The sequence below is a fragment of the Vigna unguiculata genome, chromosome 11, assembly GCF_037176805.1.
Source record: "Vigna unguiculata cultivar grain cowpea cultivar isolate G323 ecotype 2 chromosome 11, ASM3717680v1, whole genome shotgun sequence".
Classification (NCBI taxonomy): domain Eukaryota; kingdom Viridiplantae; phylum Streptophyta; class Magnoliopsida; order Fabales; family Fabaceae; genus Vigna; species Vigna unguiculata.
The window spans coordinates 45,842,615-45,859,821 of record NC_140802.1 but is presented as its reverse complement, the minus strand read 5'-3'; the positions used below and the strand labels follow the sequence as shown (position 1 = coordinate 45,859,821).

The 17,207-nt window shown below is 33.0% G+C and overlaps 1 protein-coding gene across 2 annotated transcripts; it reads right to left on the bottom strand.

Moving 5' to 3' along the window:
- Nucleotides 1-1,464: 1,464 nt before the first annotated feature.
- LOC114169688 (PHD-finger and DNA binding domain-containing protein) lies at nt 1,465-13,515 on the bottom strand. 2 transcript variants are annotated; one of them, XM_028054951.2, is made up of 11 exons: nt 13,301-13,515; nt 11,474-13,180; nt 10,760-11,371; nt 9,193-10,333; nt 8,091-8,379; nt 7,865-7,989; nt 6,843-7,303; nt 5,928-5,956; nt 2,788-3,519; nt 2,479-2,681; nt 1,465-2,173 (listed from the first exon to the last, which is right to left on the bottom strand). In XM_028054951.2, the coding sequence occupies exons 2-11, from the start codon at nt 13,171-13,173 to the stop codon at nt 2,168-2,170; spliced, it is 5,298 nt and encodes a 1,765-aa protein (XP_027910752.1). In that variant the 5' UTR covers nt 13,174-13,180; nt 13,301-13,515; the 3' UTR covers nt 1,465-2,167. The 2 variants fall into 2 exon arrangements, with proteins under 2 accessions (XP_027910752.1, XP_027910753.1); XM_028054952.2 differs by having other exon boundaries at nt 2,848-3,519; nt 13,301-13,514.
- Nucleotides 13,516-17,207: the final 3,692 nt, after the last annotated feature.

The following is a 17,207-nucleotide window of genomic DNA, read 5'->3' as shown; positions in this document are numbered from 1 at the left end:
TAATTGAAATTAATTGTTTGGTGCAGACACATCTATAATAATGTAATATTGACTAAAAAGAAGACAAAGAAAGGGAAAATAAACTAATTTGTTTACTTTAGTTGATATCAAAATTTTCTCTCTTCCAAGTTTCCTCGTATGGTCACCAAAATCAAGCAGGAAGTGATTTTAGTTCTTCTTTTTCTTTTCCGTTATCTCCAAAGTAAGCATACATTACCCATGTTTGTACACTTTCTTTTTATAATAATAAAAATAAGAAATTTATTACTATAATAATTATTAAAATGAATAAAATAATTATTGAAATTAAAATATTATTAAATTATTACAAATTCATAAAAATAATAAAGAATTTGTATAATTTTATTGTAGGTAATTTATTTATTGTTAATTATGGGTATATAATTGAATTTAAAATATAAGTTACAATACTAAAATAGTAAAGAATTGTGTAGAAAAAATAATCCTTAAAAGGAAAATTTCCATTTATTAATGTTACATACTACGATTATAAAAACTTCATAAAAAATAATTATAAAATAAATATTTGTATGATTTTATTACAGGAATTCTTTTTTATTATGAGTAGGTATTATTTTTTTTTTAAATAGTTAAATTTTACTCGTCAAGCATAGATGGAAATTATAATTTTTATGATTCAAACGAAATCGAGATTATGCAGGTTTGAAGTGTCAGTTTTATTTTTATCACCTCATAAAAATTTAGCTGTGGAGAATGATGATTTTAGATTTTTAAATGATTCTATATTTTAGATTTCACTATGACTTAAAATGAAATCTACAACCTTACATGCATATCTAGAAATTGATGAAAGTTCCACGACCAGTATAAAAAGTATGTAATAAGTTTATTTCTCCACTTGCACCTGGTATGTGTAAAAAGTAACTTATTTTGATAAATGTCTCTTCTATTTTATTTCTATATATATTGTAATGGTCAAATGGCCATAATAATCAAATAAAATAGAAAACGTTCCTAAATCAAAATTGTTTAATTATTATTACAGCTAAAATCAAAATTGTTTGATTATTATTACACCTAAATGAGACGTCAATCACATTTTAAAAATCTTAATCACAATTAAAAAAAATTATTTTACTGCATATAATTTGAATGTAATATTTTAAATACAGTAATATTAGAGGAGCTAGACTTTTTCTTTTTTGTAAAGTTACACAATTCTTGAATTTTTATGAGTTAAGTGTCACACAAACATTATAGATCTAAGGGTCTACATAGAAACCAAATTTAAATATGAAAAGAATAAGGTACAGTTACAGTTCATAAGGATCAAAGCACAAATAAAAATTTGGATATTAAAAGTGAATGTTTTACTAGGAAATTATTTTAATGTTTATAAAAGACTAGATGAAAATGGTTCTTTAATAACGTGTTAGGAAGCAAAGGCTCAATTTATAATACAGACATAGTTTACAACAATCATGTAAGAATAACAATTTATTAACAGATTTAACCTATCAATTCATTCCAAAATTAACAAACAAACAAACATTAGTGTTTAGTTCAAACTACAAGTAAGATCGTATAAAGGGTATCTCGGAATCAGCATTTTAATCTATGCCCTGTAGAACTCCGGTGAAGAATGCGAAAAGAACTCCCCTTTCTCCAATGCTTCAATTTTCACCAAGTCAAAAGCCAGCAGAAAAATCTTTACAGAGCAAGATTCTATTTACTATCTGCCACGATCAATATAATCAATCTATACTGAGATCTTCTATGATTTATATACTCCATTTCTTTAAAAGAGTTTGACAAGACATTAGTGAAATCAGTTCAAGTGAAGACAAGACCCTACATTAAAGAATGCTACAATGAATGTTGATGATGGGTTAGAATAACAATCATGAATGCAATTGATGTATGAACTCTACTATGTCCTGATTACAATTATCTTCAGCCTTTAGAGCTACATGCTTGTTTCGTTATTCATCTTTCCATTTCCAGGACCGTTCGTTGAAATAGAAGGCAATTGAGCAGAAGCTTGATCAAACTACACTGAACCTGTCTAAGGACAATTCTTTTTATATTAAAATAATCATTTGCCACCAGACCCTGCAGGAAAAGAAAAACAACCCTACAAGAAGCTGGAATGAAGTCCTGCCATGACTTTTTTCAGTGCAGATAATCAAACCTGCAATGAAGATAAATAATCATGAGAATCTTGCAGATACTGAGTTGTATCAAACAAATAAATATCTCTTCTCTTGATGTTCATTATATGCATAATATCACTGCTCGTCCAATTTAACAGAGTTGTAGACAAACCAGTAATAATGATTTTTTAACATCACGAAACCTGACGTGAGAGCATAAGCAGTGGACAAATTTGTCAATTAAAATTTAAAAATTACGCAAGATATGCATGATTTGTCCATTTGACCTTTTATCATTTCATTCTCTAAGTTCAAAACAAGTCAGAATTAAAAGGAAACATACCTCGCTTAAAGGTTGAAGAGAAACAGGATTAGATAATTCCTCTGCAGACTCATTTGCAGCACTGCTTTCAGGACGAGACAATGCATTAATTTTCACATGAGGACAGATTGGAGCAGTTCTATCCAGACAAACATGGCACTTAAATCCAATAAGTTGTTTGACATTCTCCACATTAAGCCCAAAAGCATCACCATGAAACCAATCTGCATAAGTAGCATAGTATGATCAAAATATACTTTGATAAATGTTAAAAAGGTACGTGTACAGATATTTATGATATTATCTTCTTAACTTGCCAAAAGTATTAACCTCTTTCCACACTCATCCCCGAGCCCAAAAGGAGAAAACACAAATGAGAAGAGTAGTCACCTCCACATATTTCACATGCAATATAATTCAAGGTGTATCCATTTCCACAACAAAGGCAGCAGTTAAGACAGTCAAGAGAGCCAGAAAAGTCTTCGGAGGAGACAATAGTCTTCTTCTCTTTAAATAGCATTACTCGCTCGTCATTTGGCTTTCGAGACAACTGAAGACCATTAAGCCAATAACTGCTACAGAATTTTGTTCTCGTCCCTCGTCTAGTTACTGCTAACTTCGTATATTCACCAGTAGGTTCATTGGGCTCCGGATTGGTCACCTTCTTGGATTTACTTTGCTTTCCCTTTTTACGTCCCACGTTCTTTTTACCTGGCCTTCCTTTTTTACGTCCACCATTCATTTGACTTTGCATATACAGGGATTTGGCCTTCCTAGTAGATCGGCGAAGAGGTACACTTGATTGGATATTCTTACTGTTTCGAGATCTTCCCTGGCGTACCTTACTCAATGCCTTCTTGTTGCCCTTGAGGTTTAGTGACTTACAAACTGAAGGCACAGTTTTACGTTTCTTTGCTTGAATCTTTTGCAATTTTGAGCCAACTTTTCTTTTATTGGTATTAGTCTTTGCATGCAACCCATCCTGACATCTGTGACATGAATATGTGCTTCCAGTAGCTGTTGTGCTACCTGATTTCCTGACATGCCTCTTGTGGAAATATCCTATAAATTGTAAGATGATAATGAGATATGGAAGTGCAAATACAATTTATGAAAAATAACCAAAAATTCAAATATGAAAAAGCACGCAAAAGAAAACAAAACAGTAATCAAAACGTAGTGAAGCATACACAGACTACTGCTCATGTGAAAAAGGAAAAAAAAAAGCTTCTGGCTTCCATCACATAATTATCATATGCTGTAAATTTGAAAAACACTTAGTCATAACAAAAAATACTATTTATAGGATGTAGGGTAGCCTTAGTCATCATACCAGATGTTTTCACCATACACCTAGAAAAGATCAGATCTCAACAATCCTTCCTATCACTCAGGATGGGAAATTTTAAGACACCCATCACCAAGACCAGAGTGTTTAAAATTCCGGATAGCAGCATGCCCAAAATATGCTGTAGTATGATAGCCGTACTCAGAATTTATATAATGACCTATTTTGTAGACCTCACAACGACCCAAAATATGACCAAATTAATAATATATAAATGAGTACAAACCTTACCTTTCAAAACCATTTTGTGTAATTAAATTAAGCTTAAAGTTCATCTTCTAAGATGGTTTTGGAACTTCTATTGAGGTTTGTTAAACCTATCGTATCACCCACTATGGGGCCACTATCAAACCACCTACAAATATTTATTCCCATGCTTGAGACGTTCAATACTTGATGAGAAAGGGTGTTAGAGATCCTAAATCAACTAAAGATATGGACAAATTATATATATATATATATATATATATATATATATATATATATTATAAAATTGACTTGTAAGGCATAATCCTCATCTAACAAGTCAATTTTATCATGTTAGTTAAGCTTAAAGTCTACTTTCTAAGAAACTATATACAAAATACATATAAATTATGAAAAATGAAAAAAATACTCAATATTCATGACACTCATAATTAACAAAAAAAAGGGTCACAAGTTTCTTGAACAAATCATACATGTAAAAAAAAAAAGTAAAATACAAGTTTTCTAGATAGGAAAAACAGCATCTTAGAAATTCAAGTGATACATAGAAGTAAAACCCATAATATAGCATACATAAAAATACTGCTCCATCAATTAATGATAACATTTACAATAGAGGTATGAAACCAATCTTAAGACTTTGTTTAGTGGTTTGAACTATTATGTGAATTCTTTTTTCACATGACATAAACTCAACAAGAAACTGATTAAGTGTTCAATCCTTAACATCCCTCGTCACGGTGCCGATGAGTTGGCAAGTTTAGGCCTATCTTCTAGATGAGTGTTTAAATAGTATACTGTTATGCCAGCTTCTATAAGTTTGGACTTTTATCATAATAGTTTATTTTTCCAATGAATAGGGGCCTCTTAACTGGTGTATAGTTTTATAGCTGGCCTGTCTTTTGTTCATGGGTGTTGGTTGGGTCGCGCCATGAGTTCTTTATATCTTTCTTTTTGTTTTTAATGATATTTTCATGTGATGGTAAATGATAGATGTCCTTGGGGTGTCAGTCTAGCTAAGATGCCAAGGATCATAGTGATGCCTAGCATGAGACTTTTATTTAAAAAAAAAAAATCCCTCTTAATGGGTAAGTTGAATTTTTTAGCACAAAGTAGAGAAATGCTTGGGCAGTTTCCATGCTTGAAGCTCTTGGTTGAAAGGGCACGTCGGAGAAACAAAACCAACCATGGGCCATTATCCAAACTATTTGATTTTATTCTTGTCAATAAATAGTTTTTTAAAATCATTTCACGGAATAAAAATAGTTTGATACTTCAGAAAATCTATGGCACTGATGGGAAAAAAGTGGTTCTCAAATCTATTACGGTAAAAACATATGATTAATAACTTTTTTGTTCTTGCAAATATAGAAGTTTTTGCTTTTAGCTCCCACAAAAAAAATATATATACAATATAATTCCTGTAATACCCTATTTCAGTCCTTTCCATTCAGAAATAGTTACGTTGCTCCATCTGGTGTTGGCACATAAGCTTTTTTTTAACAATGAGTTGTCACATGGCAACATCATCTGATGGAATCAAGAAAGCAATTTTGCAGCAGGACAAAACACCAAAAGTTTGAATATTACAGAGATCACACAAAAATTTACAGGGACTAGGACTAGAAGAAAAAAGTGGTATATTAGTATGAACAAAACAAATTTAAACTAAAACCAGATTATGAAGAAGAGGCTTTAAGAAAACTACATAAGCTTTTGGGAGCAGTTCCTGACAAAACTTTTACAACAGTGTAAGATTCAGTAAGATACAAGTTATACATTAAAATCTAATATAAAAAGTAGTTCAGAAAATTGTAAAACAAATAAAACCATTTGCTATATATATATATATATACACACACACACAAAGCAAGCTAATGAGGAAAAAAAGCAACATTAGAAGACAAATACACACCTTTGCAATGAAGACACCTGACAGCATCCCTGCCAATTTCATTTGAAAGAGTATATATATTAGTGAGTATATTTTTACAGAATAAATTACGCTCTTAACAAGATAGGAAAACTTCAGGGTAATTGACAAGTGCACACAAAAGAAAAACTCGCAAATGCATATATAATAATAAATAAATAAATAATTATCAAAAGAAAAAAAACAGCATAATAACGATGACAGTCAATCATTTAATAACTCATTAAATCAAATTATCATCGCTCAACCTTAAAAAAATATCTCAATGTTATGCTTAATAAAAGTTACAATGATCCCCATTGTTGCTGATTTAATACACTCCACATATTTTAATAAATAATTCTTGCTGAGTTGGCAGGCCAAACCAAAATTAAAATTGCCCGTCCATACATTTTTTATCACTCTAATCTTAGCAAAAAAAAAAATTATCCTTCTACAGTCCTATTCTGTACTGGTTTATGTGCATAACATTATTTAAGGATACTATTATAGAAAAACTAATATATCATCATACATACGCATGTACTGATTCTTATTTAACGAAAATCCAACATACTCTCTATAATGACAATATTAGATTTGTTGCTTAAGAAGTATTTCATAGGTATACATTTCTTATAGACCACTAGTATCCAAGTTTGAACTATGGCTTTCATGTAATGTTTTGGGCAGATATTGGCGGAAGGAATACTAATTTCGTAAATTCTTTTACTCAGATATGTAATATTTCTTAACAGACAAAAACAGATCATCAGTAAACTTGAAAAAACATAGTCTCATCTTCAATCAACTACAACAAAACTAGCATGAACAAGATTACAATACAAAAGAAAAGATAACCCATGTATAGAGTAACAGAAAAAGAACTAGACATAACACAAAAAATACCACAAATACCTCATTGAAACATCTTTGTTGCAGTGTCCGCATTGATGACAATCAGATCTTTCCAATCTAGTAAACAGATATGAAAATCCCCTTTCCTGAGGAATTTTCTTGTTTACTTTACCAATCTCAAGCATTTTTCCAAGTTTCTTATCAGTGGACTTGCGAACAATTCTTTTTTCCTCAAAATTCTTTAGAAGATGCATTGGAACATAAGATTCCTCTAGCCAATATTTTTTTCTTTCACTAGAGGATTGTTCCAACAGAGAGCCATGTTTAATAACAACATCCGGAATAGCCCTTCTCTTTCCAAAATCAATAAGATATTTCACAGATTGCCCTTCAATGCACTTCCTGCGTACAATTGATTTTTTGAACAGCCTGACTGATTTTCTAGATTCCTTGTCCAACACACATAAAGGATGATTGTTCTCAATATCAAGCCACCTTATGTTTGAATAAAGCTCTCTAACCTGAAAATCATAAATAGCTTCTTAGATTAAAATGTATTTCATAACAAGAAAACAAGACAAGTTCATCAGCTTATGCTGACTATGAAAGGTTAGAATGTAACATCAAACAAAAGACTCATAATGTGTATACAGTTTAAAGATTTATTATGTCTTTGCTTTGGGTCCTCTTCAAATTTAGAGGGCAGCATTATATTCCCTTTGGCAGTTGCATTTATCATGTTTTTAAGAAAATTTATATATTCCCCACTGTGTATATTTAACGTATCATATCCTATTATTTTTCATATCTTATTATTTTTAAATTAAACATATCGTCGCATTAGATACGTGTCATATCTGATACACGAATTGTACCCATACATCATAGTATGTCACGCAAGAAAAATAGACAACTTTGTAGCCTTCTTAAAGACTTTAACCTTTATATTCCTTGTTTATTACTTCCATTGTTTCTGATGATAACTAATCCCCTGTTTGTACTTACCCTGTTTTTGCTAAAACATAACAAATCTTCAATTTACACCACAGCGATTATCATCTTCAACAGCCAGGTAATCATACCTGTAAAGCAAGCTGCTCAGCACTTGTTGACATCTCAACAGCTGCTCGCCAGGCAACAGATCTGCTTCTCCGTGCAAAGTCTGAGTTCTCAAGATATAGAATTCCTGGTATCTTCTTACACCCACCTGTGGAATTTCACAATTTTAAATCAATTCAAAATAACCATTCAAACAGATAGGCTCCTAACACAACATGCACAGCATACAAACAAGAACAATTTGAATACCTTGTCTAGCAGCCTTGGTAACCAAGGAGTGAGGCAAAGCCTTCAAATTAAACAATTTTCGGGAAAGCCTGCCACCTCTCCACCAGTACATTCCCAAACCACTAGCACCGTTTGAAGATGAACTGGTTTCAGTATCTGAATACCTGGCCCTTTTCTTTGCAATACCATGCCTGGAAGATGTGCGTGATGAATTAATCACAATATGAATAGCAGACCCCATTGTAGGAACAGAATCCACATGCTTTAACCAATCTGCCGAAAGTGCAAAAAGCCGCAAGTTGGATTCTAACTGCCAAATAAAACATCATACAGTGTCAGACATTTAACTACAAATATTCAAAGAGAAATGTAAACAAAAAGCCAATGTTAGCCAGCCAGTCGGAAAAGACATGTTTCTTTTGTTGCTAGCAGTCTTTAAGATCTAGTGATTCTACATCGTAGTTTCAGCTTCAATAAAACCAAAGGTAGCACATAAAGAAAATAGTGACAAATTAGTAAAATGATATACCTCTGGTACATTTATGGAAACATGTACACATTTATAAGGTGTGTACACCTGATACTTATTATTTATTTTGTCAGTCAGTTATATCACTTATATAGCACTAGCCAAATCTGGCCACCAAGCAATGTTAAATTTGTAGGAGAAAAGGTTCTGTTTATAGCTCTATGGTGCTCTGCTCAGGTAGAATTAAAGGAAATTGATATTACTGATATGCAGAATATGATACAACTCTGTTGCCTCTATGAGCCAATTTGGCTCAACCTTTTTCCTCTTTATTCTTATTAGGGGGATTTATGACCCCTCTCCCTCCAAATGTACATTATATGTTCTTCATCTATCAAATAAAATCAAAGGAAAAAAGGAACAAAACCTTTAGCACATTTCAAGTAAAAATATCAACAACACACTCTTGGGCAGTGTTAAGACTATATCTAAACGAACAAAAATGGTTTCCTGTTTTTACTTTACTTCTAGTGATTTAAAAAGAAAAGAGCTTAATGAAGTTATATTAATATCTCAAAACTTGACAGGCATAAAGGAGTTAAAATATTCATGTGTTTAATAAAAATGAATGACAGATAGAAAGCAAATCCTTACAAGAAGCAATAATCGCTTAACACGAACAAAATCAGATGTCTTCAAAAGATCTTTATGCCAAAGATTTGTTTGATGCAGATTCAGCCATGGACCCAATAAAAGCCCACGTAACCGAACCTCGAGAGAGAAGATAAGACATATGATATCTCTAAGATGTCCATTCTGGATATTCCTGGGTTGAAGCCCAACCAAAGTGCTATTGGACACTTCCCAAACAGGCTTCACAACAGAATTAAACAAACAATCCCTGTCTTCATTAGCAACTTTGCAAGTAAAGCACCACCCACATTTTTCTTTTTGAGCAGCTGCATCCAGTTCGGGAATACTTGGCCAACAAAAGTTAGTAGATTTCTTCATAATGACCTTGGTTTGATCTGAAATAAATTCTTCTTCAGACATTGCAAAAAGCTTATTCATTTTTTCAGGCGACTTACACATCAACTCCTGTGCAACAAATGAAGCTGTTCGGGCAAAACTATAATAGTTTACATACTCAATTCCATAAGGTGCTTCTGAAGTATCCTTACTGTCCGGGGAGGGGGTACTGCTAGCACCTACAGATCTTAAGTTTATTTTATGCCCCACATCCAAGCTGGAAGATGTCAAAGAACAGTCAGGATAGTGTCTTTCTGGTACTCCTGGCTGATTCAAAGATTCATTACATCTATTGAAATCATTGAGCCCACACGTCTGAACATTGTTGGTGCCCGTTCTCGTCTGTGTGGTATCAGCTGATCCATCTGAAACAACGCAAGGACTTTCTATGGTGATCGTTGAGTCTAGGCAGTTCCCAACTTTTGGAAACTCTTGGCCAAGTCGCATACAACAGTCAATAGTTGAATTTTCATCCAACTTTCCTTGATCATGGGCCTGATTATTGTCCAAACATGTCTCTGAAGTAGAAGGTGCCAAAGATGTATACACAGTAGAATATTCTCCCTTCATCTGCATGTTCTTGCCGGAACTTTGATTAAAGACACTATTCCCCACACTCAAGTTAGCTTTGATATCCCAATGCTTATAGATAGCCATTAGTATGCCTCCATATAAAGGACCCATAGATTTTAGAGCTTCAATTACTAAATGTATATCATTTCGGTGGTAGTAATAGAACAATGGCCCTGCTTCAGATGAGCTTGACCTGCAGAGGTTTCAGCATTCAAACAAAGTGTGAACACTCTAAAACGATAAGAAGCAGGCACAGAACAGATTAGACTTTAGATATGTGAGATATGGTTCGTATTTTTCACAATGACAACAACTCTAGCCACTCGAAATTTAAATGGAAAACTACATCTAGTAAAAGGTCGGTTGTGGTATAATAGAATTATGAAATAGACAAGGACAAGTAAAACTGTAGGCAATCTATATGTTGTCAACCAGATGTCCTGCATGAATTTTCGTCTAATACATTGGGATAACTTTGAAACAAGATACCAAGCAGCCTAGATGTTCAACAGAAAGCCATACAGCAATTTCCAATAGAAGAATTTTATGTCACTTACGAAATAATGTTTAGCAAGCTAAGGTATGTGGCAGACACACAAACAGGTATAACTAAACTTACACTAACAGGTAACCGCAGCTGTTGAAATAGACACTGCCATCCATATCCATCCCTAATAGGTCTGCTCCTCGAAGTGACCTTCGTGATTTCATCCAAGCCCTGTGTTTGCCAATTCCACACTCAGGGCAATACCAGTCACCTTCAGGCAGTTTGTCACTGGCAATTCCCACACATCGTGAGTGGAATGCAGCAGGGCAACCATCACAGCATATTAAACTACCATCCATCTTGCACAGGCAACATTCGTCACTGTTCCAGTCAGTTGTCTCATCCACATTCTCCTCAGTCAAGCAGGAGCCACCAGACACATCCATTACAGCTCTTCTTTTCTTGGATGTGTCAAAATACATATTCTGATCAAAACCCATATCAGTCTCCGTTACCAAAGATCTTCTGTTAAGCTCTGACCTTATGGCTTCTGATTCAATCATATCATCACACAGGTACTGGAGAATCTCGACCTTCACAATTACAGGTTGTCTATAGTAATCAGTTCTGAACATTAGATGTTTAATATCAAAACCAGTTTTAAATCCTGAGCCATGAATCAGAAGATACTCTGCCATGAAAATAGGCCACGTGACCAGGTCCAAAAAATCCCAGTTAAGATTCCTGCATTAAGGTAAAAATATAAAAATGGAGAACTTGTAAGGATAAGACGGTCAAACAGATTGACGAGTATAATTGAATGAAAGAAAAATTAAATAAGTATACCTCAGACAATTGGATGCAGACTCGCAACCCTCATTGGAAAGGTATTCCAAATGCTTCCTCAGAGTTTGCAAAATAGAAACATGAATACTGTCAAATAATATACTTGGAATTTCAGACTTCAGTGCAGCCACAAGATCCTCCAACTCAAATGGACTCAAAAATAACAAAGTACTGAATGATCTTAAACAGGCATAAATAGAAAACAGTTCAAGAACAGGAACATCATCTAAATTCAAATTTGTAGAAGACGGGGGCAATTGCAGCTTTGGAAGAACATTGTTGCATTGCCTGTATCTCAGATCATTGTTATATTGCTCAGATTTCTGAGAACCAGGGATTAGAGGTTTTTCTTCTGTTAAGGCATCAGTTTCCAAGGTTACCAAAGGATCATCAGCCACTTCCACTTCTAAGGTGCTTGAAACCCCTTTTATAGCTGATGCTCGACGAGAGCTCCTCCTTAAAACTGTCTCTGGCATGGCTCCTGGATTATTTGATAACTTTCTTCTTTTCCTTCTGCTATTTTCTTGTTTGCATGGACTTCCTGAAACATCTAGGAATTTTTCTTGTTTGCAAGGACTTCCTGGATCATCTTGGTATTCATGAATTATGGCAATACCACCTTCAGAAGGACAATCAACTCGCTGAGCCTCCCCAAAATCTGAATCCCTAACCGAAATTGCACTTGAGATCTGATGAGAATTAATAGCCCCTGTGTCATCTTTGTGACTGTCTCCTCCATTCTCCTCAACCAAACACAAAGAACCTTCTTTAGATGGATGATCAGCAGAAACATTAATTACCTCCGGTTTAACCGCATCAAAGGCGTGATGCAAATTACCACTAATACTGTCATCTTCCACAGAACTATAATTGACATTTATCTCTTCCTTTTGGGACAGCCCCATCTTACCAAACAAAACATTACCCACCTCAGAATGTCCATTTCCGTCATCATCACACCGAGTTTCCTTACCTTCTTCACATACTACCTCCACGTTCAAATCAAAGTTACATTCCCGCTGCATTGCCTCCCCTCCCGGGTCAACGTCATCCTCATTACTAACATCCAAATTTAAATCAATGCAATCTCTTCTCTTCAAACCATCTTCATTACTCACATCCAAATTTAAATCCTCATCCATATTAAGCCTAGCATTCAAATCAAGTCCATCTTTAACACAACTAACATTTCCAGATAAACCCTTGTTCAAACTATCTTCTAAGGCAACTTCCTCTATCAGAGTTTCTCTAACCCCATTTTCCTCCTTAGTCCCATTAACATTGTCCTCAAGATTCCCTCCATTCTCAACTATACCATCCAAATTTCTCTCTATCACACCACTATCTAAATCCAAACCCCCACCACTAGCTGAAGAAACATCCCCATCCAAAACCCCTCTAAAACCACTACCCTCCGCCTCCAAATTCTCTCTAACATTACCTGAACCTGCTTCCGCATCGCGCTTCCGCTCCATGCAGCGACGCTTCTTAGGTTTCCGACCAACTCGAGGCTTAGCCTTGACACTCTCCGGTTGAAATTGCAAGAGAGAAGCCACCTCAGAAGACTCCAACTCCTCAGAATCACCGTCTTCGTAAACGATCTCAACAAAACCAGAGGCAGGGTCGTACGATTTCACTGTTCCCGAAATAATCCCAACCCCCTTCACCTCTTTCTTAACTGTCTTCCCCACAAACTCCATCGCTACACTGCAATTAGGCAAGTGATCTCCATGAGCAATTAGGCACAACTAATGATGAAAAAGACTAAAGAATTGATCAAGAAGCTAAAAGGAAAAAAAAAAAGTGAGGTAAGAGAGAGAAGCAAACCCTTGTGGTGGCGTTGGTGCAGCAGAAGAACAGAGAGATTCGAAGTGTTTGGGAATTGAAATTGAAGAGAAGAAGAAAGTGCAGGGAAGAGAGAGAAACAGAAAGGGTGTGGAAGTTGAGAGGAAAAGAAAGGCAAACTAGTCCCTCCTTCTCTCCCTCTCTAATGTTGAAAATGTTGAAGTGGGTCAAACTAACTACTGCTAACTGGACAGAGAGAGAGAAGAGAAATCAAACAATAACAACAAATTCTTCCCATTTTCAAACACTTTTTTTTTTTCATAACAATTTAAACTGTTTCCATTTTTTTTATTTTATAAATAAAAGACAAATTATAAAAGTATTGTTCAGAGTATGAATATATTGTTCAGGACAGTTCCTAGTTGGTGTTTGACTATCCATTGGTGGAATTTTTTTTTCTGCAACTCTGTTTTTACTATTTTTTTTAGCTTTTAACATATTTAACTATTTTGGTCTTCATAAAACTATGAAATTTAAAATGGTGGATTATTTACTATAAAATGTAAAAATTACCTAAAATATTTAACCATTTTTTTGATTTGTTTACTACATGGTTATGAATCAAATAGTAGTAAAAATTGAAAAAAAGTAAAAGATTCCCAATATTAATAGGCTTGCATGCATGCAATGCAAAGTGTAATGTCAAAAATGAAATGGGTGAATACGGTTTATGAATATCCTGTGTGATTTTGTATTAAAATTGTAATAACTTGCATTTCAAAATGAATAAAATTGTGTTCTTAGGGAGATGGTCTCATCATACAAATTACTAAATTCTCTGATTTTTTTTCTTAATTTTTTTATTAAATCATTGTTAAAAAATTGTTTTATTTTTAGATTAAATTATAAACTATTTCATTTTCGAATTTTATGAAAATGATATAAAACATATTCTCTGACAAACTACACAAACTACATCGGTCATACACCAACTGCTAAAAGCATTTTTTTTAAAATATTGGCTTATTTATTGCACCCAATTAGAATTGCTAATAAATTCATACATTTCAAATAAATAAATATATAAAATAAAAATAATATCTGTCTAATAATTTCTTTTAATAAAAGTCTCATATAGTTGAACCACTCTTTCCTCCCATTAACAATAGATAAAAGTTAGCCATTTATAATTTATTTGATGTATAATAATACAAATCGTAATCAGATATCAATTTATAATACAAAAAATCTCAATTAAGGGTCAAAATGTTGCATTCTTATAAACTGAAAAATTAAACTTAAAAATTACATGGTTGTCTTTTTAAGAGGTAAGAAGTGGTTGAGTGTTTTTCTGAAATAAAATTAAACAAAAACAAATAAGTAATAGATTTAAAAATAATAAATCCAACAAAATTAAACTATTTAATTGAATTAAGATAAAATATTATATTAAGCTGAACTCGGACTCAACAAGTTTTAAAATAGCTACTCAGACAAGTCATGCGTTAAAGATGACATCATATATAACAGTTGTATTTTTAAACGTGACTTTTTGTTTAACTTGAAATTGAGTTCACTTAAATATTAAATATATTAATGTTTTTTCTACGTGGAGAGAATCTACGTGCTTACCACACACATCCATGAATAAATGCATATATCAATGTTGATTCGACCATTGGAAAATAGACATTGTCTAGTTAATTTACTCTACATTTGCCAATAATAATCTTACAAAGTTGTTTTTATTGAAATGCTCGTACAAAAAGTTTATTGTCAATAATACTTTATAACTTTATTGTATTAATATTTCTTTATATATAGATATTTATTATAAAAAATATTTCTTTATATAGAGAATAAGACGTAGATAAAATATTATATTTTGTTCTTAGATTAAATTATAAATTATTTGTTCTTAAATTTTAGGTTTAAATCAGTCTCTATCTTATTTAAAAATCTCAATTAGGTCCTTAAAATAAAAAAAAAAAGACTCAAATCGTTAATGATGTCTAAATAATTAATAACAGTGTCATTAAACGTGGTTGTTATTTGTTTACTTGTAATGTTAATTGTGGTATAGACAAAATGCATTAGGTTAGGTTAAAATGCATGGTACTAGTTGGACTGCATTAGGTTAAAATTAAAGCATAGGTAAAAAATAAATTTAGGGTTTTGGTGATCGAAGGAGCAGAGAAGGAGATTTTGTCAGAATTGCGAGTACGCCAATGAGCAACCAAAGGAGTTGTTAGTAGTGAAGGTGAGTTTCATCATTGTGGGTGGGTTTTGGTGTGTTATTTTACTTCATTCGATATTTGTTGTCGTAGTTGGATTATGCAATTTTGTTTTGGGATGTGAATGTTCTATTGTTGGGTATGAATGAACTAAAGTTGTGGGTTTTGTTTTGGGTTTTTGAAGAGGTAAAGTTGTGATCTTCTGTTTCGTTTTGAAATTTGTAGAAGTTGTGGTACCCTATTTAGGTGTTTCAATGATAGAAATCATAAGTTGTTTATTATTTTGTGGGCACAATTTACAACAGTAAATATGTGTGTGTGTGTGTGTGTGTGTGTTGTGAGCGTTTTGAAGTGGTAGTCCACCATAGTGGAAGCTTTCTAAGTGATGATAATAGGAAATTGTATTTTGATGGGAAAAAACACAGTAGTTTTGTGACCCAGATGTGTGGAGTTATTTTGATATTGTAGGTAACTAGAAGAATTGGGACACATTCAAGTGAAAAAGCTACGATACTCTTTATGAGGATGGTTAGTGTTGGAAGATAGGTTGAAACTTTTTATTGATGACATGGGTGTTGTGCATATAGTTAACATAGTTAGGCTAAACGGTGTAGTGCATTTGTATATGGTACATAAAATGTCTAAACATTAGATAATGGACATGATTGAAGGGGTTCAGTTAGATGTTGATGGTCAACATGGGTTATAATATATATAAGGGGTGTTAAGTGGTGAAGGTGAGAATCAGTTCAAGGAGTGTCAGTTACAAGGTGATGGTGAACCTGGGTTAAACAATACACAAGAGGGTGTTGAATTTCAGTGTAATGGTGAAGGTGAGAAGCAATTATAGGAGGGTCAGGTGGAGGGTAATTGTGAGGGTGAAAAACATTTCAATTGTTTTTTTATCATTTTTCAAAAATGTGTATCAAATAGATATATTTGTTTTGTTTTTTAATTTTGTAGAAGTTATGGACCCCATTAAGGTGTTTTGGTGGTAGGAACCATAATTTTTTAATTATTTTGTGGGCATAACTTACAACAACATATATATATATATATATATATATATATATATATATATATATATATATATATATATATATATATATATATATCTCCACCTCAACACCTTTCAAGAGGTAAACCAAACATCAGGCATAAAGTTAAGGCTAGGAAGGGTTTTGTTATGACATTTATTCTATGATAACTTAGTTTGGTGTATTTAATTTAAGCATGTATTTCCTTTGTGCGTAAAGAGGGGATGTATTTTGAGGTGTTAATTTACGTCTACATCAAATTATCCAAGCACCTTTATTTTGATGTAATCATTAAGTAAAATTGTTAGACTGCCATTTTCTTTAGGCGAGCAATGAAATTTCACTCGGTGGACTAATATGTATCGCTTCTTCATATACACGAATTTATTTTTAGCTTTAACAAATTCCAAATACAATGTTTAAACAACCACTGCCACATTAGTTAAAAACATTACATTAAATACTTCAACATTTTACAATACAGTATGGGGTTTTCAACAATATTGATATTACAACTATATTAATTACGCACACAAGAAACATCATCTCTATTAACAAATTAAACCATTTTTCCAAAATAAAAATACACTTCTTTAATTTCTCAATTTTCATCCTTTCAACACCCATTTATTTTGTCCTCACCACAAATCCATCCATTTCTTCATTTTTTGGTCCATG